The sequence below is a fragment of the Mustela nivalis genome (genome assembly GCF_964662115.1).
Source record: "Mustela nivalis genome assembly, chromosome: 17".
NCBI lineage: Eukaryota > Metazoa > Chordata > Mammalia > Carnivora > Mustelidae > Mustela > Mustela nivalis.
In genome coordinates, this window is record NC_139036.1 from 55,883,249 (window position 1) to 55,910,793 (window position 27,545).

Sequence of the window (27,545 nt, forward strand, 5' to 3'; positions counted from 1 at the left end):
TGGGGGGTGGGAGGGGGTAGATGCCGTTGGCATCACCGCCATCCCCCACCCTCACCCCACAGGCCAAGTAGGATTTTCCAAAGGATCCAATTCCCTGCTTAAAGGAGAAGGTTTTAACAGTGCCCCCTCCCCCCTGGACATTCATATTTACCTGCATTCGCACAGAGTCCAAAGACACCCCAACAGGTGGAAGAGGAGGGGGTGGGTCCCTGGGGCCAGGCCGATGGGGGTCATGAAGACATTTCAACAGTTTTCTTTTTCCCTCCTTCCTTCCTCTTCCTCTTTCCTTTTCCATGAAAATCAAGTACCTATTTTTTAAAAAATTGATCTGAAAAAAGAAAAGGAATCCCAAGGTGAGCGCACCCTGTAGTAGCCCCCGCCCCCGCCCCCAGCCCACCAGCTATAACCCGCCAGCCCTTCAGGAAGGCCAGACCCCAGCAGGGCCAGGCCACACCTCTCGCTCCGCTCCCTCTGAGAAAGACAGGCAGCTTTCACCCTGCCAAGTTTCTTCCAGTGCATTCTGCCCTTGGGAGGACTTCGGAGGAGGCTGAAGATGGAGGGTCTGGGGGAGACAGAGTGTGTTTGTTGCATGTAGGGGCGGGGGACCCCCAACGCCCACTGCCCACCCCAACCTAACTAAAAACTGCAGTTTTGAGAAGACTGACTTAGATGTGTACCTAAGGAAGATGCCGGCGCGCCGACGCCGCTCTCGAGGTTTCTGTGGGAGCGGCTCGGCGTTAGAAAGCACGGGGTGTCCCTCAGGGCAGAGAGTACAGTGGAGAATGACATTCGACCCATTCATTCATTCTCTCATCGGTTCTTCACCAGCATTCATTAAAAGCTGTTCCCACCATGTCATTAACATCAGTCCCCACCCTGAACTCTGGCACACAGTTCTCCGTCCCCCGTCATCGGAGGACGCACCTTCGCTGTGTCAGCCTCCTGCTTGCCCGGTGTCTATTCTCTTTGGGAATTCTGCAGCTGCTTTACTGTATCAGTAAGGTCCTGGTCTGTCCCCTAGGGACAAAACCACCCCGTGTGTGTGTGTGTGTGTGTGTGTGTGTGTATGCGTGTGTGTGTGCGCGCGCGCACTCGCGCACAGTGTACTTGTGTTGAGGAATGAGGGCTTACCTGGGAGAGGTTGTGTCTCATGTTGCAAAGTGGAGCCAGGGGGCCAGGCTGAGCTGCAAGAGAGTATCTCCCTGGATCATAATCACGGAAGTCAAGAGGGGGGTCTCTGGGTCCTCAGGAGGTCCCTTCCTCTTGGGATCCAGTGAGCAGCAACCTGTGGTATTGGTTCGTGAGGACCATCTGACCATGCAGCACAGACCGAGGGGCTTCAACAACAGAAACTTGTCATCTCCCTTCTGGAGGCTGGGAGTCTAAAATCAAGGGGTCGGCGGGGTCGGCTCTTTCGGGACGGGTCCCCGAGGGGAGGATCCGTCCAGGCCTCGCTCCTGGACTTGCAGACCGCCGTCTCCTCCGTGCCGCTCTTCACGTCTCTCCTCTATGTGTGTCCCCGTGTCCAAATGTCCTCTTTTTATAAGGACACCAGACGTACTAGATGAACGCACCCCCTAATGACCTCAGGGTAAGTTGATCATTCCGGTAAAGACCCCCAGCTCCAAGTCATGTCCCATTCTGAGATACTAGGACTTCACCATGTGAGTGGGGTGGAGAAGGAATTCAGCACCTAAGACCTGGGCTGGTCCTGGGCAGGTGGAGGGGAAGTGGGCGGGTCGGGGCAGGCTGTAACAAGGCAGCTTGAGGATGCCCCAGGCCCTAGGGGGAGGCTGCACGCTCCCACCATGTCCTTCGCAAGTGTGGTCTTAAAAATGCGGCGTCTTGATCCTCTTGGGTGGGCCTTGAGATCCGGGGGCTAGATCTCCCCGGCACCAAGCTGAGATTCTTTCTCTCCTCCCGGGAAGCAGATGGCGTTCATAGAAGGAGAGAATTATCTATTGTCCACAGGCCAAGAACACTGAGATCTGTGTACCCCTTCCCAGATACGGGCTACGGATCTGGGTCAAGGGAGGGCTGGTGGCGAGCAAACGTGAGGCGGGAAAGTCTCTCCGTTGGGAAAGCGTGCCTCCTCATTTCCCGTGTTTCAATAAAAGAACAGAGAAGACACTGCCCCCTTAGCATCCCAGATGAGGCAGGAGACCTGTGATTGGATGTCACGATGGGCCCACAGTCGCCACCCCTCCCCTCAACCAGGACAGCCATAAAAGCAGGGGCCCCTGCCCACCGCTGGTCAGAGAGGCGCCCTGTGTCACCCACCCCCAGGAGTGAGCTGCGCCGACCAATTCTGTGCCCGAGACCACCGGCAGAGCCTGGAGAATCCGGTCTTCCAAGGAGACAGGAGGCTGAGGTAACACCCGGATACAGTGTCGTGTTCCCACCAGAGGGCACAAGGGGAGCGGGTCATCCTGACCGGTTTCTGGCTCCTTGTGATCCTAAAGGAGGTTCAGCCTTGCAGGGCGGGAGGGAGCTCCCCCAGCCTGGCATTCCCAGGGACAAGTTGCTGACAAAATGCCTTTTAAAATGGCCATCCTGGGGCGCCCAGGTGGCTCAGTCGGTTAAGCATCCAACTCTTGCTTCTGGCTCAGGTCATGATCGCAGGGTCGTGAGATCGAGCCCCGTGTGAGGCTCTGTGCTCAGTGCGGAGTCTGCTTGACGATTCTCTCTCTCCCTCTGCCCTTCCTCCTGCCCGCTCTTACTCTCTCTCTCTGAATAAATAATCTTTAAAAAAAAAAAAAATGGCCATCCTGCCTCAGCTGTCCTGTGACCAGGGAAAGTTTTCTGGCCTCCCTCTGGCCAGCCAGGAGGAGGGACCTGGGGAAGAGGCCGGACTTATTGGATGAATCTTGACAAGAACTGGGGAGTTCTGGGTTTTATCTTTCTGAGGATCATTAGTTTTTTTTGGTTGTGTTTTTGTTTTGTTGTGTTTTATTTTGTTTTTTAGGAACTCCCTCCTTGTGCAAATTTCAAATCTTGAAATCCTTAAAGAGGTCGTGACATCTTTACCTCCAGCTGCCCTCCTGGGGCTTCCTCCCCCGTCACTGGGGTCTCCCAGCTCCTCCCAGCTCCTGGTCCACAGTCTGCCAGGACACAGTTCTCCGAGCATCCCCAGAGCAAGCCACATGCCAGGCTGATTGTCTGTAGACAAGGATGTTGCTGCCATGATCTCACCTGTGACCCAAAGATGGTCTGAGCCATCCTACGCTGTTCCCTACTTTTTAAAAAATATTTGAGAGAGAGAGAGAGAGAGAGAGAGAGAGCACAAGCAGGGGGAGAGGCAGAAGGAGAGAGAGAGAGAGAATCTCCAGCAGGATGTGGGGCTCTATCTCGTGACCCTGAGATCATGACCTGAGCTGAAATCAAGAGCTGGAGGCTTGACTGACTGAGCCACCTGGGCGCCCCCTGTTCCCATTTGAAAGGATTTGGACTGCCGCGACCACACCATTAGCTAGCCCTCCATGCTCGCACGCTTTATCAAATACTTCTGATGCTTGAGGACACCCAGGCACAGTGAGTGCAGCATCAAACTCCTTGCTAGGACTCCAAGACCCTCTTTCTGGATGGGACTCTCACCCTAATGCCCCCGGACTCTGGGAGCCCAAGGGAAATCCAGAGAGACTGTCTGGAGGAAGCTGCAGAGCTGCCTTTCTCCATCCCCCTGCACGGGTACCAGAGAGCTCTTCTCACTGGCTCATGTCATTCAATAAATATCTATTGAGTTGACTGTCAAGTGCAAGGCACAGCCCTATCCTGTCCTATCCTATTCTTTTTTTTTTTAAACAAAAATATTTATTTATTTAGAGAGTGAGGGAGAGAGAAAGAAAGCGGGGTGGGGAGGGAGAGGAGAGAGAGAGAATTTCAAGGAGACTCTGTGCTGAGCATGGAGCCCAACCCCATGACCCTGAGATCATGACCTGAGCTGAAATCAGGAGTCGGAGACCCAAAAGACAGGGCCGCCCAGGCTCCCCTGTCCTAGCCTCTCTTAATCTGTCCTAACCAATCTACCACCTCCAAGCACGAGGAGAGTCCCAGGCCTTCCAAATTCTGCAGGGTGGAGTTTCCTAAATGTGATTGTAGGTATCGTCTTGGGGAGCCTGTTGAAAGGACAGATTCCTACTCCCAGCCCCGGAGAGTCCTGATGGGGGAGGTCTGAGGCCCTGGGGCCCTGTGCTGGGGACCCCGATGTCTACGGTCCCCACCCCTGACTTCCCTAACAGTCCTATGTAGGCTGCTTGGGAGCGTTGAAGCAGCTGGGTGACTGGCCCACAGGGACAGTTTCAACCACTTTGTCACACTTTGGGGACTGCTGGGGGTGGGGGTTGCTGGGCGTGTGTGGGAGGAAGGGGAAGAGTGAAATGACTTAAGGCCTGTTGTCCCCTCACACTTCCGAAGAATTGAGCCTCCATTTAGGGTGGGCTGGATATCCTTCTGGAATTTTCAGGGGCTCTGTTCATCCTCCTCCCAGAATTCTGGAGAACAGAAATCAGATGGGACTGACGGGGCAGGGTCACAGGACTGGGATCCCTGACCCTGGGGCCACTTGTCTGCACCATTTCCTGTGTCCCATAAAAGGGAGAAGCCCTTTCCCACCCCAGCCACTGGGATTTTTGCCTTGACCTTTGGACCACTTCTACCTTTTAAGATAACCCTTTGTTTTCCTGTCTGTTTATGTGCTTCCTACTAAACGGTGAACTCCCAGAAAGGAGAATTGTCATAATTTTATCTTCCTGTCCACAGCGCTTGGCATAATGCAGACGGTCATTATTTGTCAAATAAACCAATACACCGTGCCTGGGCATAGAGTGCCCCCTGGTGGCTTCAGAAGTCTGGCAGTGTCTCAGGTCTTGGCCAGAGCGGTCAACCTGACCCTCTCTGGTTCTGGGCGGCCCATCCAAGTGTGAGGCCAGGTGGGGCTGGATTCAGCACAGGGTTCCCTGGAAAGGCATGCTTATCCTAGGATAGCGAGGAACAGGGAAAAGGATTGAAAGGAGTCTGTGCTGTCCTGCAGAAAAGCGAGGACGGGGACAGCTGCTCTGTTGGCCTTGGATATTAAGGAAGTGGCACACACTGTGGCCCGTTTCACTTTCCCCTCGGGCACGGGGGTGATGTGGTAAAGCCAGTAGCGGCAGCAACCCCAAACCTTTGTGGGGTGTGGACGCTGGGGAGTGGGGCGATCATTAGCCTCATTCTCCAGGGGGACAAGCTGAGGCTCAGAGACGTTCATAAGTCAGCCAAGATCACACAGCTTGTCAGGGGCAGGACTGGGATTCAAAGCCAGTCCGTGAGTCCGAGTCTCTGCTCCTAATCATTGCCAGCATGGAAGGCTTGGGGCTGGGACACAGATCCCACAGCCACGGGCTTTGCTGTTATGTCGAGTTCCCCTGTACGAATGCCCGCCCTCCCTCTCTGGAGAGAGTTTTGGTGATTCAGGGGTAAGAGCAATTCCCTGAGGTCAAGTGTGTGGCTAACTTCTGGGCTTCCTGCACCTGCTCCCGGGCACGTCCAGGGTGGGTCTGAAACCTCTTTTTTCTCCTGCATCCTCTCTTCCTCAGGGCGTGGGCCAGGGGTCTGCCCAGATCAACTGAGTCAGAACCTCAAGCTGCACTTGGGTGGGGGAAGGGGAAGGAGGTTGCAAAGGTGGCTCAGGCACCGGATATTTTTTTTAAAGAGCTCTCCAAGTGAGTCTAATAAGCATCCATGATTGAGAACCCTGTAGGCTTCCGTGTCAACAAAGTCAGTCAGTGGGGCTGGAAAGCTGGATCAGGATCACTCCCCTTTCTGCCTCATCCGTGGGGACCCCCCCAGTGCTACTCTGTCGCTTCTCCATCCCCTCCACTCCCTGCACAGACACACACGTGCACCCCTGAAGCTGTCCGCCACGAAAGCCGCGCCTCCTGTGTTCTAGAGCTGGAAACTCAGGAATATGCAAGCCCTCATCCTTCCCATGTGGCCAAAACACACGTTCAGAAAGGGGGTCCCACTGGTGGGACCTTGGCCCTTGAGCCCAGAGCCTTACAGTAGAGAGTTTAGCTGGGAGAGGTGGCAGGGAAGTTGATGCGTTTCCCCGCCTCTGCCTTCTCAATCCCAGAGGTGAGGCTGCTGCTCTGCCGCCCCCACCTGCAGCCTCAGCCCCACCCCTCTTCTAGAACAGTCCAGCAGAAGCAAGAAGTGGAGCAACTGTCTGCTCTAACAGGCAGCTGAACAGTCCCAGGTGGGTCTCGGAGCTGGCCGTCGGGAGAGGCTTCTGAGCGTCCCCTGGTCTCATTGGCTGGGAACCAGGAGCCCTAGAGACCCCAGAGTCTGAGTTCCAGTGCCCCTCACCACTCCTGGGCAGCCTGGTCGGAGAGATGGGCTCATTCCTGTTCCCTTCTCCATAATTCCCCCCACCCCCTTCCCCAGGTCCTTGTCCACCATAGAGGCCCCCCTGCTTCTCTGAAGCCCCCACATTCTCTCTCCCAGGGGCTGGAGCCTTCCCCTTCTTCCTGGTCTACTGGCTGGAGGATCGGGTAGGATCAATGCCACTCACCTAGATATGTGTGCAGAAACTTCTCTGCTTCCTGGCTTGAGAGATGGAAACCAAGTTACCTGACACAGCCGGCAGTTCTGGAGACTACCGACAGATGGCGCCATGGACCGCCCGTAGCTGCCCGATTCCCATATTTACTTGGGTTCTAGGGAGAGCAGCTTCTCTACTGGCTGCAGATCGCACTGCCCCTTGCCGGCTGGGCCCCGCACCTGATTTGTGTTCCCTAGTTCCGGCCACCTTGGGAATTAGGTCTGGGACTGTTGGACCTCCCTGGCACTGCCCCACAGCCCGCCTACTCCAAGGCTAGGTTAGGCCATTGGGCTCATCTCAGCTCTACTCTGTTTACTCTGTGCTCACTCCCCACCCCACCACCCCATTCCCTGGGGCCCTCATGTGCCCCCTGGGACCAACCAGGTCTGAAACAGACAGGCAGGAATGGGCTGAGGGGAAACCAAGGCGGAGCAGTCAGGAGTTGAAGCTTGGGAAGTGCTGGAATTCAGGGTGCAGTGGATTGAGATACAAGTGAGCTGGGCATATGAGGGGCCAGGCCAGCGGATCTTGCCTTCAGCGCTACTGACAAGCAGTCCCTGCGCTTCTGCACTCCATGCCTCACCTCCCTGGGAGAGGTACACATCCATTCCCTCTGTTGGAAGTTTTTAACGACGTTGGTACTTGGTTTGTCAACAGCCTTCCCTGTTCCTCTCACATTGCAGGAAGGAAGGAATCAGCTCTTTGAGATATTAATATCTGGTCAGTGCCAGGAAGGTTCTGAGGGAGACTGGGGCAGAGGAGGGAATCAAACACAAGGCGAGGGACGTGGGATGCCTGGGTGGCTCAGTCAGTTAAGTATCTTCCTTCAGCTCAGGTCATGATCTCAGGGTCCTGGGATCGACTCCTGCGTCGGGTTCCCTGCTCAGTGGGAAGCTTGTTTCTCCTTCTGCCTGCTGCTCCCCCTGCTTGTGCTCTCTCTCTCTCTGACAAATAAATGAATAACATTTTTTAAAAAGATTTTTATTTATTTGACAGAGAGAGATCATAAGCAGGCAGAGAGGCAGGCAGAGAGAGAGAGGGGGAAGCAGGCTCCGCGCTGAGCAGAGAGCCCAATGCGGGGCCCGATCCCAGGACCCCAGGATCATGACCCGAGCCGAACAGGCTCCAACCCACTGACGCCCCTGAATAAAATTTTTTAAAAGGATTTTTTAAAAAGGACATTCAGAAATCAAGATGGGTAGATGAGGGGAGGTGATGGAGAGAAGGTTTTGGGCTCACACTCACAAAGTTGCTTCTTAAAGATTTATTTATGTATTTGAGAGGAGGGTGGAGGGGAGAACAGGGGGAGAGGGAGAGAGAATCCCAAACAGATTCTGTGCTGAATGCAGAGCCCAATGTAGGGCTTGATCTCACCATTCTGACATCATGACCTGAGCCGAAACCGAGCGTGAGACACTTAACCCACTGTGCCCCAGAGGTGCCCCCCCCCATTTTTTAAAATTTAGGTATCATGCCATAAAATTTACTCATTTTATACATGTACTTCTCTAATTATAAATAAATTCACAATTGTGCAACCATTACCAGAACCCGATTTTAGAACTTTTCTTCAAACTTAGTATTGACATTATTCCTAAGTGAGTTTGTTCTTAAAGTCCCAGCATTTATAGGACTTCTCCTGCTGAGAAGGAGAGAAGGGGTCCCTCCCATAACTCTGCAGCGGGGTCCCCTTGCCAGCCCACACCATGAGTTAGTACTTTTATAAACCTTGTAATTGTGTGTGTGTGTGTGTGTGTGTGTGTGTGTTTTGCATGTCAAAAGCCTTGACTTGTTAAATGCTCTAATTTTTATTAATCCTCTTTTGGACTCTTCATTTACTACTATATTCAAAGACTCAGGAAATGTAAGTGGATCAGACCTGTCTGCATCTCGGGTAAAGCACAGTAAGTCCAAAAGAAATAGAAAGAACGCACCAAACTTGGGCACGGTGAGGCAATACAATTAGCTTCACCTTTTCTCCCGGGAAGCATGTATACTCCTGACCTGCTGTCTTGGAACAGGGAGGGAGCCATGGACACATCTATAAGCGAACACTCCCCTACCGTAAAGTCCTATGAACTCTTGGCTTGCCCAAGTTCTTGGCTTTGAAACACATGTTCTGGGCAATGCTCTCGGGTCCCCTCCCTCTTCCGGAACTTCCTACTGTCAGTAAACTTGGTTTTGCTGCCTACCAAAAAAAAAAAGAAAGAAAGAAAGAAAGAAAGAAAGAAAGAAAGAAAGAAAGAGAGAAAGAAAGAAAGAAAAGAAAAGAAAAGAAAAGAAAAGAAAAGAAAAGAAAAGAAAAGAAAAGAAAAGAAAAGAAAAGAAAAGAAAGGAGAGAAAGAAACAAATGCATTCTGCCAGCTTCTGGAAATGTCTGTGGGAAGACTGCTGCAGGTCGTGGGACAGATAAGCAATGGGGTCAAGGAGGTTGTAGGGGTGTGTGTGTGTGTGTGTGTGTTTGAGGAAGCTGCTGACCTTCCTGAGGTGGGGTTATTCCCAGAGTGTCACAAACTCACAAAGTCAAGCTCAAGGCCAACTGTGTTTCCTGAAGCCAATATTAGAAGTGTTTGAACTGACCATTTGCTGGTTCGACCCCACCCCCTGTCGGACAGGGGCGAAAGCCCACAGGGACTGTGTTCTGTTTGTCTGGTATCATTCTACAGAGAAAGAGGCCCGGGGTGGCCTTGGGTGAGGGAGGAGAAGGAAGCAGAAGGTGGTGATGGGGAGAACGAAGACTCCCGGGCAAGTCCATCCATTTGTCGGTCGCAGTTGCCCAACATCCCCTTCCCCGTCGCACTTCTGGGACAGCAGTTTGGTGCCCTCCACTGCCTTCTAGAACCCACTCTCTCCCTGCCCTGAGCAGTCACTCACTGGAGACGCGTGGTAGGGTGGATGAAAGTGGGGTCCTTGCAAGTAAGTCATCTCATCTCTCTGAGTGTGGGGGCAGAGGCGAGCACAGGTCAGGGCGTGAGTTCAATAAACAGCAGCCCAGGCGCTGGGCAGGTGCATTCGCGTCTCTGTGGTCCTGGGGAGCCTCCCTCGGGGGGAGGGGCAGGCTCCCATTTCACAGAAGGAAGCACTGATGACTCATTGGGGCTGCACCTGCTGCTGGAAGGCCGCTCAGGGCCAGGCCACAAAGGCCGGACCTCCCTGCTGCGCTGACCCCACGTCCCAGTCACAGGGCCTCCAGGGCTGGCTCGCCTCACCCACCTCCCAGGTTATTAGCTGTGGTTCAGGAGACTTGGGAGGTCAGCACTGGCCGGAAGCTGCCCCTGCGCGTCTGGCCGCTTGGTGTGTCCCTGGGACGTTGGGAAAGGACAGCCCATGGGTGCTGGGTGCTGCCCCTTCCCCCCCCTGGGTGTGCGGGCTGTGGGTCTCTGCTCGGACCTCGGCTCTGCTGAGCGGTAGCTTAGGGTAAGAGCGCAGATCCTAAGGGCTCTGCTGGACGGATCTTACCATGCTTGCACAGTTTTAAGTTCTATTGCCTTTCTTCCTCCTGAGGATGCAGTTTGGCAAGAGGATGAGAGAGGCGTTGACAGCCTGGCTTCTCTGTCTCTATCCCCGCTTCTGGTTGCCCTTCCCTGGGCCGTGTGGTGTGGTGGGCAGGGGAGCCTGGGGCGGCGGGGGCCTGTGTGGTCCCTGCTTTCGTGGAGTCTTACCGTGAAAAGGAGGGCACTCAGCAACCCCCCGGTGTGGGTGAGCAAAACACAGAAACCCATTGCAGGGGACAGGGACACGGGAGGGGGCTCAGAGGGGCCTGGAGGAGGCAGGCATGTCTTCTGAGAGGATGGCTTGAGGGCAGCCCTGAGTGAGTGAGGAGGGGGTCATGGAGGAGGCTGAAAGGGAAGGAATGACCTTGAAGAGTCACGGATGCCCTTCTTGCTACTGTGACTGGGACTCGGAGGAGCCTCCCAGGGCTGCCCCTCAGGGCTACCCCTCCACGTAGACCCTGGAGCAGACCCCCGGTGGAGGCCCCTGCTGAGCTCCGCAGGCCCCCATGAGATCAGGTCTCTGTCCCGGTCCTCTCTCTGGGGTGCGGACGCCTGTGAGGGGGGCAGGGCCTGCATGGAGCTGCGGCTGTGTGCACAGGAAGCCTCGGGAGCCCTCTGGAGGACAGAGAGTGCTCTCAGGCCTCTGGCCGGTCCTGCCCCATCTGCTCACCCACAGTGTCATCTCAGTCTAGAACACAGCATGCCCGGGGCCAAGCTGGAGAGTGTGTTATAGACCATGACCCCGCTGGTTGTAGACTGTGTCCCTGGGACTATGCAATGCACTGGAATGTGGGTTGGTCATGCTTGCCTGGGCCCCTAGAAGGTCTGGTTCCTTGACATGGGCAGGTGGGTGGGAGGCGGGCAGTCCCGGGGAGTCCAGCGGAGAGGCAGGCTGGGCCAGACTGGGAAACCAGACACTTCCGGGGCTCTGTCCTCCTTCCCAGCTGCCCTTCCCCCACTGCTTCTCATTCCCGGTTATCCTTTTTACCTCCAGAGATCCCGAAGATATCAGCCCCCTGGAAACAAAGCATCTGGCGCAGGTGCTGGTTCCCCCCTCCTGCTTCATTACGGACTCACCCAACGGTCAGCAACCCTCCCCGGCCAGCCGGTCATGCGGCCACTTCCTGCCGGTCAGCCTGGCCTCTTGGCTTTTGGCCACACCTGAGGGACCCCCACAGTGGGGGAGGGGCCTAGATCTCTAGAAAGGAAAAGGCAGAGTGATGGGGAGCCATCGACTGCCCAGGAGAGAGGGCAGCTGAGATTGTGCCACCTTGGAAAGGGAAGTTCTGCTGAATGGCCCCACAGCGACCCCCCGCCCCGATCTTTTCTGAGGCGCCTACCGTTCTCAGGACTCCAGGCAGCGCCTGCTGCTACGACTGGGTCTACCCAGGGAGCCCCCATGCAGCACTGTCCACCCCTGTCCCAGCTGGCCTCTGAGCACGTGTGTCCACCCTGGGAAGGAGCTCTGAACTCGATGATCCCTGGGCCTATGGTTCTCAGGCTTCGTCTTCCCCTAAATCATGCCCACTAGTAGTTGTTGCGGAATAGGGAGAAAGTGTCACTTCCCTAACCTTCTGACAGCATGGGGCAATTAAAAAAAAATTTACTTGTTTATTTTAGAGAGAGAGAGAGAGCGAGCAGGTGGTAGGGCAGAGGGAGAGGGAGAGAGAGTCTCAAGGCGACTCCACGCAGAGCACGGAACCCGGCGCAGGGCTCGATCTCAAGATCCTGAGGTCATGACTTGAGGTCGGATGCTTAACCGACTGTGCCACTCAGATGCCCCATCACAGGAAAATTTGTCTCATTTCGTTTCTTCCTCGGTGTTTGTGGACAGGATGGGGCCAGCAGGATCAAGTCCCCTGCCCTTCCCCCTCCAGGAGTCCAGGAGTTTCCTTGGGTTCCTAAGAGAAACCTCCCCCAACAGATTACTTGTGAAGCCCACACTCCCTATCGAATCTTATTTTCCTATTGTTTTGCTTTCTTTTTTTTTTTTTTTATTTTAAAAAATTTTGGGGGCGCCTGGGTGGCTCAGTGGGTTAAAGCCTCTGCCTTCGGCTCAGGTCATGATCCCAGGGTCCTGGGATCGAGCCCCACGTCGGGCTCTCTGCTTGGCCAGGAGCCTGCTTCCCTTCCTCTCTTTCTGCCTGCTTCTCTGCCTACTTGTGATCTCTGTCTGTCAAATAAATAAATAAAATCTTTAAAAAAATTTATTTTGTTTGTTACTTATTTTTTATATTTATTAATTAGGCTTCACACCCAGCATGGAGCCCAGTGTGGGGCTTAAACTCACAACCCTGAGATCTGAGCCCAGATCAAGAGTCAGACTCTTCACTCACTGAGCCAACCAGGTGCCTTTCTTTAGAGTAAAGATGTATTTCCAGGTGACATTGTTACCTCACCTTTGAGTATTTTTATGATTATTATACTGTTTATTTCCCCAGATTGGCTGTGATTGTTGACACCTTGAAGGAGCCACAGAATTTACCCACGGTTGTGCCAGTGCCAAGTGGACAAGCCACAGGAGATCCTAGCCTCCTGCTTCTCAGTCTGGTGCGTCCCCCTTTAAACCTTGACATTCAAGACCACAGCAGTGCCTTTGGGTGGTTGAACTGGAAAATATGCACTTCTGGGGAAACTTTATAATTACTAGACCAAGCAAACCACCAAGTATGACCCCTCTCCCACAGTCTCCTGTTCCACTCAAGATCTTGATCTTGGATCTCTGTGAGCTTTGATTAAACGATGACTGTACTGTCTTAGAAATTCTTCCGATGCCTGCCTAACTCTGTGCTTGGAATCTTCCCGAGGAGAATGGGCAAGTCTTTTGGGTTCTCTTGCGCCTTCCCAGGGAAGGTGCTCCTGTGGCCAGAAGGGAGGAGGAAAGTGAAAATCCTCTAAGAAGCGGGGAAAGGACATTCTTGGGACTTCAGAGCTAGTGCAGGGCTCCCTCCAGGCAACACTTGGGGGTAACCACAAGCACCCAGATGACATGTCACACGTTAGGGTTGGTTTCCTCTGCTCATGTGGCTGTTCTGTGCAAGCTGAGCACTTGTCACGGGAGATGTGCATGCGTGTGTGTGTGTGTGCGTGTGTGTGTGTGTGCATATTTAGAATCTGAATTCTCGGTGGATCAGGGCACGGGGGTCCTTGTAAGCTTGCTAAGTCCCCACTCTGTGCCCAACCCTGAGCTGGGACCACTAGGGGCTGCAGAGGAAGGAAGGTCACAGCCTGAGGACACGTTTCCAAGAGTAAGAAACATTCAGGGACTCTGAAGTCACCATGCCAGCTTAGGAGGTCTGGTTCTTGAGCTGGGAGCTACTAGAAGGGGAGCTCCCTGGGGTGGCCTCACTGTGGGTGCCCCCAGGGCTGGAGAAGGACGCTGGCCCTGGCTCCGCCCCACTGGGTGCTCACCCTGACCACAAGGAAACCAGAGGAATTACTGGGCCCAGAGGAAGGAAACCAGGCCTTGTGGTCTTGGGGTGTTGATGGAGGGGGGCAGGGCACAGGCCTGCGGCCCTGTAGGGGAGCGGGGATCCTAGCACTGGAAGTGCGTGTGGCATCTGGGACACAGGTGGGATGGGTAGGAGGGTGCGTGGGTCCTGGGGGGTCTCAGCTTACCATCGTCCATGGAAGCTTCATTCCCGCGGTGTCCTTCATTTTTTGACAGCTCTAGGAGCAGAGCCTAAAGGTACTAAACCAGGAAGCTGCAGGGACAAGGAAAAGCAGAAGTGGGAGGCTTGAAGACTAGACCCTCCTCCTTGAAGGGGCCTGAAGACGCCTGGCAGTGCTGCAGGTGACATCTGTGCCAGAGAGATGAGCCGGCGGGGCCGGGTCCCGTGGCTGTCCTGGGCTCTGCTGCTTCTCTGGGTCCCAGGTAAGGGGCTGCCCAGACTGAGCCTGCCCCGGGGAGGGGGGCTTGGGGAGCAGGGCTGCTGGGGAGGCAGCGGCAGGTCCGACCTCGGAGCAGGGTGCAGTCTGTCCAGCACGGACGTGGACAGATGGAAGGACTGCACCCTGGAGGGGCCAGACGCGGCTCTGGCCATCCGCCTCACCTTCCCTGAGCCACCGCGGGGTGCCCAGAGGGGCTTTGTGGGCAGTTTTGGGTGAATTATTACAGGAGAAGGAGGCGAGAGCAGGTGACAGCAGCGTGGGTGGGAGAGTGGCCACTGAGCCCGCCATGGGGAGGGGGTGTGTCTGGTGCAGGGTGTGGGAGGGCTGGGGACTGGCAGGGGCAGCCCACGGTGTCAGGGACACGGAGGCGTGTAGGCAGGGTAGCTCGAGGGATCTGGCTCTCCCATGGCAGGGAGACGGGGACAGAGCAGAGGGGAAGGCGGTGGGGACGAAGGGGAGGGCAGAGAAGCTGTGGGGAGGGGCGGAAGGGAGCTTCTCCAGGGAGCAGAGGGCTCCCTGCTTCTGCGGGTCTGGCTTCTGTGTCCCTCAGGAGCTCGCCGCTCACAGGCGGGCACAACCTCGCCAGGTCTATCCCCGGGATACTCAAATCATTTTGGTTGTTTCGATGATAAATGGTATGTTTTCTCTAACTCTATCTGCTAACTCGTTGTCCATGGGAACGCTCTTCCTTTTGTATAGTAATTTGGAAGCGGTCACCCCAGCACGGCTAGTCTGTCCCTTACCCTCTGGGGTGTCCTTGTGTTTCGTGGGATCTGTCTGCAGTGGGCGTTTGTGGTTCCTTCTGGATGTCCATTTGTCTCGTTTGTTTCTCTCATCGGCCACAGGCTCGTGCGGCCGAATGATTCCCAGGACGGAGGTGGCAGCGACCATCTCTGCCTTGTCCCTGCGGAGGGCAGCTGCCCAGTGGTTCCCATGAAGCCTGAAGAAGGCGTCCACTTGTGTCTCTTAACAAACGGTAGCAATGGGTGTAGGCAGCTTTTTCATTATCTGTGAAGATGATTATTTTTTCTTCTTTGGACTATTAAGACAGTGAATTATATTAAGAAATTTGAGCCAGATTTTTTCTCAGTGTATCATGCTACCTTCATGAAGGGAATTAGGGAGGTTTTCCTGCTTCTGTATTCTCTACAAATGTGTAAATGCAATTGGAATTGTTTGTTCCTTGAAGGTTTGAGCGAACTAATTTACAAAACTGTCTGGGTTTTACTTTTTTTTTGGTTTGGGGGAAGACAAAGAACTTTTTTTTTTTCCATTTTCTCCCAGCTTTATTGAGTTTTAAGTACCAAATATAAATTGTGCATATTTATCATGTACAATGTGTTTTTGTTTTTTTTTTAAGATTTTATTTATTTTTTGACAAAGAGAGAGAGCTCACAAGTAGGCAGAGAGGCAGGCAGAGAGAGACGGAGAAGCAGGCTCCCCGCTGAGCAGAGAGCCCAATGTGGGCCTCGATCCCAGGACCCTGAGACCATGACCTGATCCAAAGGCAGAGGCTTTAACCCATTGAGCCCCAGTGTGATAGTTTGATATACATGGCACCTTATAGACTTATCACCAGGAAAAGTCTCCTTGCTAACACCCATCTTCACAGGTCTGCATTAAAAAGATATTCTGGGCCAATATCAGTAATGTATATTTTTCTAAATATAGAAAATTATCAGTTTCATATAGGTTTACAGACTTAGTGGTAGAGGCTTACAAATAACCCTGGCTATTTTTCTTATGAGTTGTGCGTGTGTCTCTCCTGTGTTTTCTTGATTTGGCTACTCTCAGCATGTTTGTCTCTGCCATATGAAAAATCAGTTTTCCAAAGTATACGCTCATTCTACTGTTTGTCTGCTTCTTAATTCACTAATTTCTACGCTGACCTTACTCTTTCTTTCCTCCTGGGTAGGGAGTATCTGTGTGTGTTCCTCTCCTGACTTCCTGATTTGGAGGATTCACTTGTTCAGCTGGGGTTTGCTGGGATAAGATTTCATGACCCTGAGCAGCCAGAGAGGAGGCTGGAGTGTGGAGGAAGGGGCTGCTGTGATAAACACACACACACACACACACAGACTTTGAGCATGACAGAAAAGAAGAAGAGGGGTGACCAATGTGAGATGGGGCAACTTTGGGGGGTGACTCCAGGGGTGCCTTAACCCAGGCTCCTCTGGTGAAGGGTCACCCTCGGCTGTGTTTTCCAGGTTGTTGGTCTCTGCGTGGCCCCACCTCTGTGATGAGCACCGTGGGGGGATCCGTGAGCGTGCAGTGTCAGTACGAGGAGGAATTCAGAGAGAATGACAAATACTGGTGCAAGAGCCCATGTGTGTGGAGTTCGGTAAAGACCAAAGGGGCAGACAGAGAAGTGAGGAAGGGCCGTGTGTCCATCAGGGACCATCCTGCAAACCTCACCTTCACAGTGACCTTGGAGAGACTCACAGAGGATGATGCCGGGACATACCGGTGCGGGATCGATTCATCAGGGCTCCCAGGATATTTGTTTGACCACACCTCCCAAGTTGTGTTGTCTGTGACCCCAGGTGAGCTGTGCACACCCCTCCCCCAGCGCCAGCACCAGCACCAGCACCAGGGCTGCCTGAAGGGTCTCAGGGTGGAATGGCTGAGGCAGGAATCAGGTCAGAGCCTTGGAGCAAACTATGAGCATGTGTGTGTGTGTGTGTGTGTGTGCGTGCGTGCACACACACGTGCACACGCGTGTGTAGGACAGGTAGTAATAGAGAGAGAGTCAGGGAGGCTTCCTGGAGGAGTCGGCTCCTCTGCTCAGTCTCGAGAAGGCAAGGTGTACAAAGGAGAGAGGGGGAGCGCTGGTGCCAGCCCTGCGGACCCAGAGAGCCGCGCTGTGGGAAGGTGGGAGCCGAGCGGACAGGCAGGCGCCCGCCCAGCGGAGAAGGTGCTGGAAGCAGCAGGAGCTCCTGCCGGGTCAGATTTGCAGGTTACACAGAGGTCTCAGGCAGACGGCCCGTGGCTATGACAGGACGGGGACAAGGCTCGAGTGCAGGGATGACCTGGGGCTCTCCCGAAGTCATGACCTTCCTTCTCAGGATGGAATCAGGACTACTGGGAGCGAGCAGGGCCCGTGTCCCGTTTGGAAATGCTCACTTGGCTCAGGAGCGCCCTGGGGAGACTTTGGCCCCTGGGGTCCTCCGTCCTGCTGCCAGCCCAAGTGAGCATTTTGTGTGAAATCAAACCAAAAAGGCCTTGGCAAGCAGAGGGAGAGTCCGAGAGAGCTATCCTGGGTCTGATTTGTGTTTCCACGCCAGCAACAACGCCTGCCCCACGTGTCAGCATCGCTGTAACCCAAGTGTCAACAACCACAGCTAAAATTACGACCACGCCGTCCCCGCCCTCCTCCGGGGCCCGGACCGCCGTGGGAGCCACCTGCAGTGCAAGCAGCCAGGAGGAGTTCCAGCCGAGCCAAGGCCCAGGGTAAGGTGCCCTGTCCCCTGTCCCCTGTCCCGGATGTGGGCTCTCCCCTCAGGGATTGCTCCAGGCCAGGGAGAGGCCACGGTGGGGCTGGAAAGAGGAAATCCAGCGAGGGCTGACGATCCTACCAGGCACCTGCTACTTGCCTGTGTGTCGGTTCTCATCCCACTAGAGCCCTGTGTCAGCACAGCTCCGTGGTCCCGAGGAGCAGACAGTGTGTGTGTGGGGGGCGGGGGTGGCGGTGCTTAGAGAGGTTAAGCAATTCGCAGGGTCACATAGCTATGAGAGGCAGGCTGGGCTTCAGCCCAGGTGACCCAGAATCTTGAATTTTTCCTTCCAAACTTGCGATTCTTGACCTTTTGGGGTCATGAGAATCCCACATTTATAGACTCTCTCCAGGAAAACACACGCAGATGTAAACCATTTCTGAGGTTTTCGGACTCCTTATACCCCCACCACCTAGTGTCCTGGGATTCAGCTCTGGCACTGACCCCTGGAGTTTGCACAGACCCAGCAGCCGGGGCGGTGGCTCAGCCCCATGAGACTGCCTGACTTTGGAGGCCAGAGCACTTTGGGGATCCCCAGGCCATCAGGTTTCTGGTTAACTGGTTATAAATTTGGGGGTTCCCATGACCCCCTTTGGTTTGATGATTGGCTAGATAGCTCAGAGAATCCAAGAAAGTGCTATACTTACAAATATGGTTTTATCATAAAAAATAAAGGCCGGGACCTCAGGGCGAGGTCGGTCCTGAGCCCAGAGCTTCCCTGATGACTCCCAGGGGAATTGGGGCACGTCGCCCTCCTGGGACATCGATTTGCTCACCAACCAGGCAGCTCCTCCAAGCTTTGCTGCCCACAGCTCTTCCCGGGGTTCCTTTACATAGGCGTGATTGGTTGAGTCATTGGCCACGTGATTGATCTCAATTCCAGCCCCGCTCTGCTCCCTGAATTTCAGGCTGACTCAGAGCCCCAAGTCTGTATAATCATGGGGTTAGGCCTTCTGATGACCAGCCCCAACCCTGACTTCATCTCTTAGCATGAACTCAAGTCTGATCCAAGGGACCCAATAGCAAAGGCACGCACACTATTAGGGAAATCCCAAGGATTTAGAGCCTTCCTTCCAGGAGCCAGGGGCAAAGTCCATCCAGATTTTTTTCTTTTTTAAAAATCATTTCTTCACCAACGTGGGGGCTCAAACACATGACCCTGCTGTCAAGAATCTCGTGCTCTACCGACAGCCCCCCAGGCACCCTCATTCAGATTCTTTATTATATGACCCCCTGAATCCCTCCCACGGGCCTCCTGTCAACCCGAGGGACAGTCTTGACATCAGGCAAGGTGAAATGCAAGCCCTGAACACATCACTTCCAGAACTGACTGCAGATACACACCCAGGGCCGAGCTAGGCTTTGTGCAGCTTGGATCCTGTGCAATCTGGAGTGTGGGGGCCGAGGTGCATCTTTGAGGGAAAGACTAGAACATCGTGAATGCAAACTAGACATAAAAGAGGGGTCTGGTAACGTGAGGGACCCAACGTCAGCTTCCCATCTGCTGCGGCTTGTTCACGGCATCTGCCATAGAAAGGGCAGAGCTACCGGGCGCCTGGGTTGCTCAGTCGGAGAAACATCCGACTCTTGATTCAGGTTCAGGTCGTGATCTCGGAGTTGTGGGATTGAGTTCTGTGTCCAGCCCCACGCTCAGCAAAGTCTGCCTGAGAGTCTCTTGCTCTCTCTAAATAAATAAATAAATCCTGAAAAAAGAAAAAGAAAGAAAGAAATGGCAGAAGTACAAGATGGATTTTTGGAATCATGTTTGCAGTTGCAGGAGACTGGGGGAAATGCCAAGTAAGAGGGAAGAATTAAATAAATGATGGTCTGGAGTAGTATGCACGCCATGGAATAGTATGCAGCTGTGAAAAAGAGTAGGGGTCGTCTTTATGCACGGATATGGAGAGATGTCCCCCATGTACTGCCAAGTACAAATACAGTGCTGGCTTATGCCTCCTTTGTGTGAATGAAGAAGGAAAATAATGTACATTTCTATTTTCTTATATCTGGGAAAGAGCCTCTGGAAGGTTCTTAAGTATACTGCATGTGTGTAGAAAGGAGACTATACACTCTTTTTTTGAAATGTGATCTTATCATCTATTGCAAACGAGGGGGGCACGGCAAGCTCCCACCTGCTCAACACTGCCCTGTGTCCCCCTCTAGGCTCCAAGTTCTCCTCTCCTTGTTGGCACTTCTGCTGCTTCTGCTGGGGGGCAGCTCGCTGCTGGCCTGGAGGATGGTTCACAGACGGCTCAAATGTGAGTCAGTCCCCAGCCAACTGGGGGGTGGGCTGGCACACTCTCTCGTTTTCGAGGCTCTATGTCCTAGTTCCCCAGAATGGGCATCACACACGTACCCTCAATCCACACATCCTGGCTGGCCCTCAAGGCCAGACCCCAGAGGGGGCATCTCCGCTATGTGGGAGGGGGGGTCCCTAGAAGGGAGTCTGTAAAACCATCACCTTCTTCTGTTTAACACCCTTCCATGGGGGCGCCTTGGTGGCTCAGTGGGTTAAGCCTCTGCCTTTGGCTTGGGTCATGGTCTCAGGGTCCTGGGATTGAGCCCACATCAGGTTCTCTGCTCAGCGGGGAACCTGCTTCCCCCTCTCTCTCTGTCTGCCTCTCTGCCTATCTGTGATCTCTCTCTCTGTCAAATAAAATAAAATCTTTAAAAAAGCAAAAATAAAGCCCTTTCATGACCTCCCACACCCTCAAAAGTTCAGGTCTCTCCACTGACAGTCCCACCCACCCCCGCCCATTGTCATACTCAGGACAGCTGCTGCTCCCAACCTCCTAGGACCTAGGGGAGCTATACCTTCAGTCTTCCCTTCTGCCTTTGCTCTGGGCCCCTGGGGTGCCTGCTCTGCCTTCTCTCACTGGCTCTTTCCTGGTGGGCTTCAGGGCCCTTGGACTTCTTTCCCTCTGGCTCCTTCTGCCCCTCACAAAGCAACTGGGGGGCCCTTCCTGGCTGCACCCCTCTGCACACACCATTGGGCCCGTTTCCCTGCTGATTGTCCCCACCTGCTTCCTTGCCTGTCTCCCTGCCAGCGTGGGCTACTCCTCAAGACCAGGGAGGAACCCGAGAAGGCACACGGTCATATTTGTTAAATTAACGTATTGTTAAATATCTCCCACCACAAGGGCACCCCAGATGCTGTGGACATCCTTGGGTCTACTTGCTCTCCTCTGGGCTCAAATTAAAAGAGAGAACAGAGGGGCGTCTGGGTGGCTCAGTTGTTAACCATCTGCCTTCGGCTCAGGTCATGATCCTGGGGTCTTGGGATCGAGCCCCACATCGGGCTCCCTGCTCGGCGGGGAGCCTGCTTCTCCCTCTGCCTGCCGTTCCCCCTGCCTGTGCTCTCTCTCTCTCGCTGTGTATCTCTGTCAAATAAATAAATAAAATAGATGGGACCTTCTTGTTGCTGGCTAGAGATCCAGCTGTCACCCAAAGGAGCTCAGATTTCTGCCTGCATTGGAATGTGGAACCTTACATTTCCTTCTTGTTCTAGAACTTTCTGACTCTAGCAGCCGGTTCTCAGGGGGATCTATGTCCAGCCTTAGGGGAGGAGGCAGTGTTCTGGAAGCTGGTGCACGGCCACCCTGAGCTCTTACCTCCCGGACTCCCACTACCCCTCCCCACGGTGGGGGTCAGGCCTTCAGGAGAGAAGTCAGCCCAGCATGTGTGTGCCTGACATAGGGAAGGAAAACCACTTCCTCTTCCCCATCTGCTTCTCTCATATCACTTTTGAGGGCCCTTCCCTTCATTGGGCCCATGTGATGTGGGCCTCCCCAGGGTGCGGGGGATTTTCCCAGCCCCAATTGCTACAGACCTCTCTGCCCTTTCACCTAGAGAGCCTCCCTTCTAAAAAAGGGGGGGGGGATACGAGGTGGTTCTAGAACATTCAAAAGATAAGTAAAAGCACAAAGAAGGAAATAAATTCCCCATAATAAATAAGAAAGAAAACTCCCAACACTCAGAGAGAGAGCTAACCACGGACATTTGAGGTATGTCCTTCTAGCTGCTTTTCTCTCTTTTTAAAAGTAAATTGAATTAATTAACTTGAGAGCGAGAGAGAGCATGTGCTCAGGCATGTGTCGGGGGAGGGGCAGAGGGAGAGGGAGAGAGTCCTCAAGTGACTCCCTGTTGAGCCCTTGGTGGGGCTCGACCCCACGACCCTGAGACCAGGACCTGAGCCAAAATCTAGGGTCAGACACGCAAGCGACTGAGCCACCCAGGCCCCCCTCAACTCCCAGCTGCTGTTTTCAGTGCTTATTTATGTAGATATGATTTCTCACTTACGGTTTGCTTCATACCATAATCCCTCTTTTAAACCTTTTTTTGGGCACTTAACCTATTGTATCATTTTCCCTGCCCTAGAATGTTCTAGAAGTCTCTTACTGCAGAGTTGGACAGTGTGTTTGTGGGTGGGGGGGATTACACCTTGCTTCACTGATCCTCTGTAACAGGAGAAAAGCCTTCTGTTTGAATATCCTGACTCTCCCATCCCATCCCTGCCAGTCTCAGCTCCTGTCCCCTCCCCGTCCCCTCCCCTGTCCCAGAGCCTGATGCCTGCTCCGTCACACCCGCTGACGGTTCTCCCCTCAGCCTGCTTGCCGTGCTCTCGCTCATGCCCTCCTTCCCTCCCTCACACACCCAGCACCACTGTCCCGAGCACCCGCTGTGACACCAGGCCCTGTGCCGGGCTCTGGGTGACACCGCTGCGACCGGGTGAGACAGGGCTCCCCCTTCGGTGTTCCAGCGGGCTCCCGGCCACATTCCTTCCCCGGCGATGTCCCTGCAGCTACACCAAAGGCATTCCCGGCCACGCGTGCATCCCCTCAGCGGGCTCCCGGCCACATTCCTTCCCCGGCGATGTCCCTGCAGCTACACCAAAGGCATTCCCGGCCACGTGTGCATCCCCTGGGAGGACCCAACCTGCTCCTTGGGGCTCCAGGGGGCAAGGCCAGGGGCGCACAGAGCCTAACTCCGAGGCAGGATTCCTGCAGAGCAACGTTGTGGGCCCCAGGAGCCCGAGGTCGTGTGCCCCGAGCCACCTTCATGCTCAAGTTTACAGTTCGGGGATGTTAAGTATATTCACGTTTTGGTGAAAGAGATCTCCAGGGCCATTTCATCCTGACAACGGGTCCTCCTAAAGGGGTGTCCCTTTTCCTGTCTTCTTCTGCCGGGGAACCATCTTTGAGTGGCTGTTTCGAGAACTAGCTTTGGTTTGGCCACTCTTCCCAAGCCAGAGCGCCTTCCTGCTGGCTCCATTCTTCACGCCTTCCATTCTCCTTTTTCTTCTTCACAAATTCACCCTCTCGGCAAAGCCTTGAACTCCTACCCTGTGGCAGATCGGAAGCAGCAAGTCCCTAGGGCCAGATTTTCTAGGGAACGGGATCTTAGGGAGCCCCATTCCTGCTTCGTTCTGGGATTCAAACTTCTAACGCTTCTCCCGTCTCTTTAGCTGGCGAGAATCCAAAGCAACTGCGGTCCCCCAGTCAGGTAAGACAGGCTGGGGGTGTATGGGAGTGGCTGGCGGGGAGAACAGAGGATGTTGGGGGCGTGAGCAATCCCACTGGCCCCGGGAGGTCTGAATGCATCATCAGGGGATGGAGTGGGGTGCTCGCCCAGAGCAGGGAGAGTGATCCCTGGGAGATCTGGTCACTGGGTCTTGTCTTGAGCCCTGGTCAATCTGTCCCCACTCCCAGCCCCCATACAAAGTGGAATGGGGGAGGGTCCTTTGATGCTGACCTGGGGGGCATTCCAATACTGCCCGGAGATGACCGGAGTAGGGGCTGGGGTAGGGAGGCTGGGGCATCCAGGGCATCGAGGGAAGGGGGAGATATCTGCACACAGGCAGGAACAGAGACCCCTCTGGGCTGGACCATGGAGGGGCTCCGTGGAAACCCACAAACCCCCCCCCATTTCAGCAAGGGGAACCCCACTATGCGAATCTGGAGCTGCAGACGTGGCCCCTTCGGGAAGAGCCCATGCACCCGAGGCAGCCAGAGGTGGAATACAGCACAGTGGTGAGTGTCAGGGCCTGGTTCCCACGCGGGGTTCCTGGGCTCCGCTAGGGGTACCATTCTGCGGGGTGGCAGCAGGCGGAGAGGGGAATGAGAGGTGCTGGCTTGGTGATCTCTCCAGCACAGGGCCACACACAATGCAGGGCAAGTGTCGATTCAGCCAGAGCTTGGTGTCATTGTAGCTGGAAGAGGAAGGGGCTTTCGGGGAGGTCAGTGATAGTCAATAGTCAGTAAAGCATAGCATTTATTAAGCACCTACTGTGTACCACACACCGATGTGCAAGCCTGAGATTTCCTGCTGTTTGGGGTACCATCATCTCTTTGGTATCAACTCTGCTTTTCAGGTTTTGAATCAATGACCCCCCCCCCCACCGTCAGTCAACCCTTAGGCACATAGACTGTAAAATGAAACATGGAAGAGACCCCCCCACCCCGCAACTCCAGGGTCAAGACCCACCTGCTAGTGAAAGAGTTCGGGGAGAACAAGAGTTCCTTGTTTTTCTAACTTGGGGATTAATGATCTCAAAGTAGATCCCAGGCAGCCCCCCACCCCCGCCCCGCCAAGCCCCATGTCCACATCTGGGTCTGATGCCTGGGACTTTGTGCTGTGTTTTCACAGATGGGGTGAAGCAGGGGTGTGGACAGGACAGTGAAGAAGTCCGGACCCCCCTCCCTAATGAAGGCCCCCTGCCATAAGTCCCCTCCCACTTGGGTATCCCCTGTCTCCATCTTGAGCTGGGGGCCCATGCTTCTCTCTCTGAGCTACCCGTCTCTCTCTCTGCAGAAGGCTCCCAGGGAAGAACCTTACTACTCGACTGTGGTATTTGACTTCCAGAGTGGGGGTTCTGAGGCCAACAGCATTCGCTCCCAGAGGACCCTGGACGAGGAGACACAGTACAGTGTGATTAAGAAGACATAATCCTGTGTCACCAGCCCCATCATGTGGAGGTCTCTGTGGGCCACAGAATACCAGGGCCCGGGCCCTCAGCCCTCACTGATGTCTGCCTCAGGCTGCTCCCCTCGACGGTCACCAATAAGGCAGCTGGGTGCCATCAGCTTGGTTGGCTTTGTTTAGGATGAGTGGGAGTGGGATTCCAGTGGGGACCTGTAGGGAACCCTCCATCCCACAGGCTCTTGTCACACCCTTCCTCTCTTCCCTGCTTCCTTCCAGCAGTGTGTGGAGGGCAGAAGCTCAGTCCCATGTGGCTCCAGGAAAAGACTTGACCCTCATAGGAGGGTACCTACAAAGTTTATAAATTACAGCCCCATGGACATGTCTGGAATCACTGCGGCATGGGGAGAACTGGAGGAGGGATCAGAATACAAAGACCCTGAAGATGGAGTCTCCCTTGTGTCATGGACAAGGACCCTGTGGCTCAGAGAGCAGAGACTTGCCCATGGTTCCAGAACCAGTGGCACGTTGCTCTGGACTCTTAGATAAACTTTATTTTTAATATTAAGAGATATCAAAAAAAAGAGAGATATCAATACAGTTTAAAATAACCTTCAGAGAGAAGAAAAAAATTATTTAAGCCATGCCTGCTACGTGCCTACGATCCTATATTAAAGAACACTCTTCCCTTTTGAAGGCTGAATAGTATTCCATTTCGAGGATCTATCCCACTATGCGCATGCTTTCATGCACCGATGGACACTATTTGGTTTTTGTGTTTTAGCTACTGTGAATATGTTGCCATGAACATGGTGTGTAAATGTCTCTTTGAAAGCCTGATTTTAATTCTTCTAGATATATACCCAGAAGTGGAATTGCTGAATCATTAGCTACATCTATTTTTAAGCTTTTGAGGAATTACCATCCTGTTTTCAACAACAGCTGTACCATTTCACATTCCCACCAGCAGGGCACAAGGCTTCCAATCTCCCCATGTGCTCCCCAACACTTGTTTTATGTTTTTTGTTTGCTTGTTTTGACAGTAGCCCTCTTAACAGATGTGGTATATCATTGTAATTTTGATTGGCATTTCCCCAGCAATGACCAATGGCAAGCATCTTTTCACGTGTTTGGTGTCCAGCTGTGTCTCTTCTTTAAAAACATGTCTGTTCAAGTCCTCTGTCCAGTTTTGAACTGAGTTTTGTTGTTGTTGTTGTTGTTGTTGAATTTTAGTTGTCTATATAATATGGATATTAATCCCTTGTCAGATATATAATTTGAAAATATTTTATCTCATTCTGTAGGCAACCTTCTAACTCTGTTGATAGCATCTTTGATGCATAAAACTTAATTTTTTAAAAAAAAAGATTTCATTTATTTATCTGAGAGAGAGAGGGAGAGGGAGAGCAAGAGAGGGAGTGAGCACCAGAGTGGGGAGTAGCAGGGGGAGAGGGAGAATTAGGCTCCTCACTGGTCAGGGAGCCCAACACGGGACTGGATCCCAGGACACTGGGATCATGAGCTGAGCTGAAGACAGACACTCAACAGACTGAGCCACCCAGTCACCCTTGATGCACAAAACTTTAATTTTCTTCATGTCCCATCTATATTTTCTTTTGTTGCTTGTTCCTTTTGGGTCAGATCCAAAAAAATCATTGCTGAATACAATGTTGTGAAGCTTTTGCCTTGTTTCGTTCTACGAGTTTTATAGGTTGACATCCTATATTTAGGTCTTTGATCTATTTTGAGTTTGTTTTTGTATATGCTGTTAGGTAAGGGACCAGCTTAATTCTTTCGCATGTGGACATCCTGTTTTTCCAGTATCGTTTATTGAAAAGACTGTCCTTTCCCCATTGAATGGCCTTGACCCCTTTGTTGACAATCATTTGGCCACACATATGAGGGTTTATTTCCAGACTCTATTTTACTCCATTCATTTCTATGCCTGACTTCATGTCGGCATCACTGTGTGTTTTTTTTTTTTTAAGATTTATTTGTTTATTTTAGAAAGAGAGAGAGAGAGAGTGCAGAGGGTAGGGACAGAGGGAAGGAGAGAGAGAGAGAAAATCTCAAGTAGACGCCTTGCTGAGTATGGAGTCCAACACAGGACTCAATCCTAGGACTCTGAGATCATGACCTGAGTGGAAACCAAAGGTCTGATGCTTAAATGACTGAGCCACCCAGTTGCCCCAGCATCACTGTCTTTTAATTACTGTGGCTTTGTAGGAAGTTTTGGAACCAGAAATGTGGGTCCTCCAGTTCTTCTTTTTCAATATTGTTTTTACTATTCCCATGAGATCCCACAAGATTCTGTATAAATTTTAGGATGGGTTTTTCTATTTCTGCAAAAAAATATCTCTGGGATTTTGATAGGCATTGTATTGAATCAGTAGATCACTTTGAGTAGGATTGACATATTAACAATATTAAGCCTTCCAGTCCATGTACATGGGCTGTCTTTTCATTTATTTGTGTCTCATTTCTCTCGGCAATGTTTTGTACTTTTCATGACACAAATCTTATATCTCCTTGATTAAATTAATTCCTAAGTATTTTATCTTATTTAAAAAATTGTATTGTCAATGGAATTGTTTTCATAAATTCCTTTCCAGATTGTTCATTGTTAATGTATGGAAATGCAACTGATTTTTGTGTGTTGGCTTTGTATCTTGCTACTTTGCTGAATTCATTTATTGGTTCTAGCTTTTTTTTTTGGTGGAATATTTAGGGTTTTCTACATGTAAGACCATATCATTTTCAAACAGAGATAATTTTACTTCTTCCTTTACAATCTGGATGACTTTTATTTATTTTTCTTGCCTAATTACTCTTGTCAGAACCTCCAAAGCTATGTTCAATAGAAAAAGCACAAGTGAGTATCCTTGCCTCGTTCCTGACCTTAGAGGAAAAGGCCTTAGTCTTTCACAGTTGAGCACGATGTGGATTTTTCATACATGGCTTTTATTATGTTGAGGTAGTTTGCTTCTTTTTCTAGTTTGTTGGGTGTTTTTGACCATGAAAGAGTGTTGGGATTTTGCCAAATACTTTTCCTGCATCAACTGAAATGACCATTTTTTCCCTTCTTCATTCTATTAATGTAGTGTATTTCATTGATCAATTTTTTCCATTGAAACATGTTTGCATCCCAGGAATAAATCCCACTTGATCATA

General features: G+C 52.7%; 1 protein-coding gene across 9 annotated transcripts; it reads left to right on the plus strand.

Annotated features, from left to right (window-relative positions):
• On the plus strand, positions 1–27,545 carry CD300A (CD300a molecule). 9 transcript variants are annotated; one of them, XM_082705054.1, is made up of 9 exons: positions 1–2,371; positions 12,513–12,621; positions 13,739–13,945; positions 16,170–16,505; positions 17,247–17,412; positions 19,620–19,714; positions 22,921–22,958; positions 23,387–23,485; positions 24,267–27,545. In XM_082705054.1, the coding sequence occupies exons 3-9, from the start codon at positions 13,885–13,887 to the stop codon at positions 24,399–24,401; spliced, it is 930 nt and encodes a 309-aa protein (XP_082561180.1). In that variant the 5' UTR covers positions 1–2,371; positions 12,513–12,621; positions 13,739–13,884; the 3' UTR covers positions 24,402–27,545. The 9 variants fall into 9 exon arrangements, with proteins under 9 accessions (XP_082561180.1, XP_082561182.1, XP_082561185.1 ...); XM_082705056.1 differs by lacking the exon at positions 1–2,371 and adding an exon at positions 9,226–9,493; XM_082705059.1 differs by lacking the exons at positions 1–2,371; positions 12,513–12,621 and adding an exon at positions 13,099–13,319 and having other exon boundaries at positions 24,267–24,430; positions 24,657–27,545.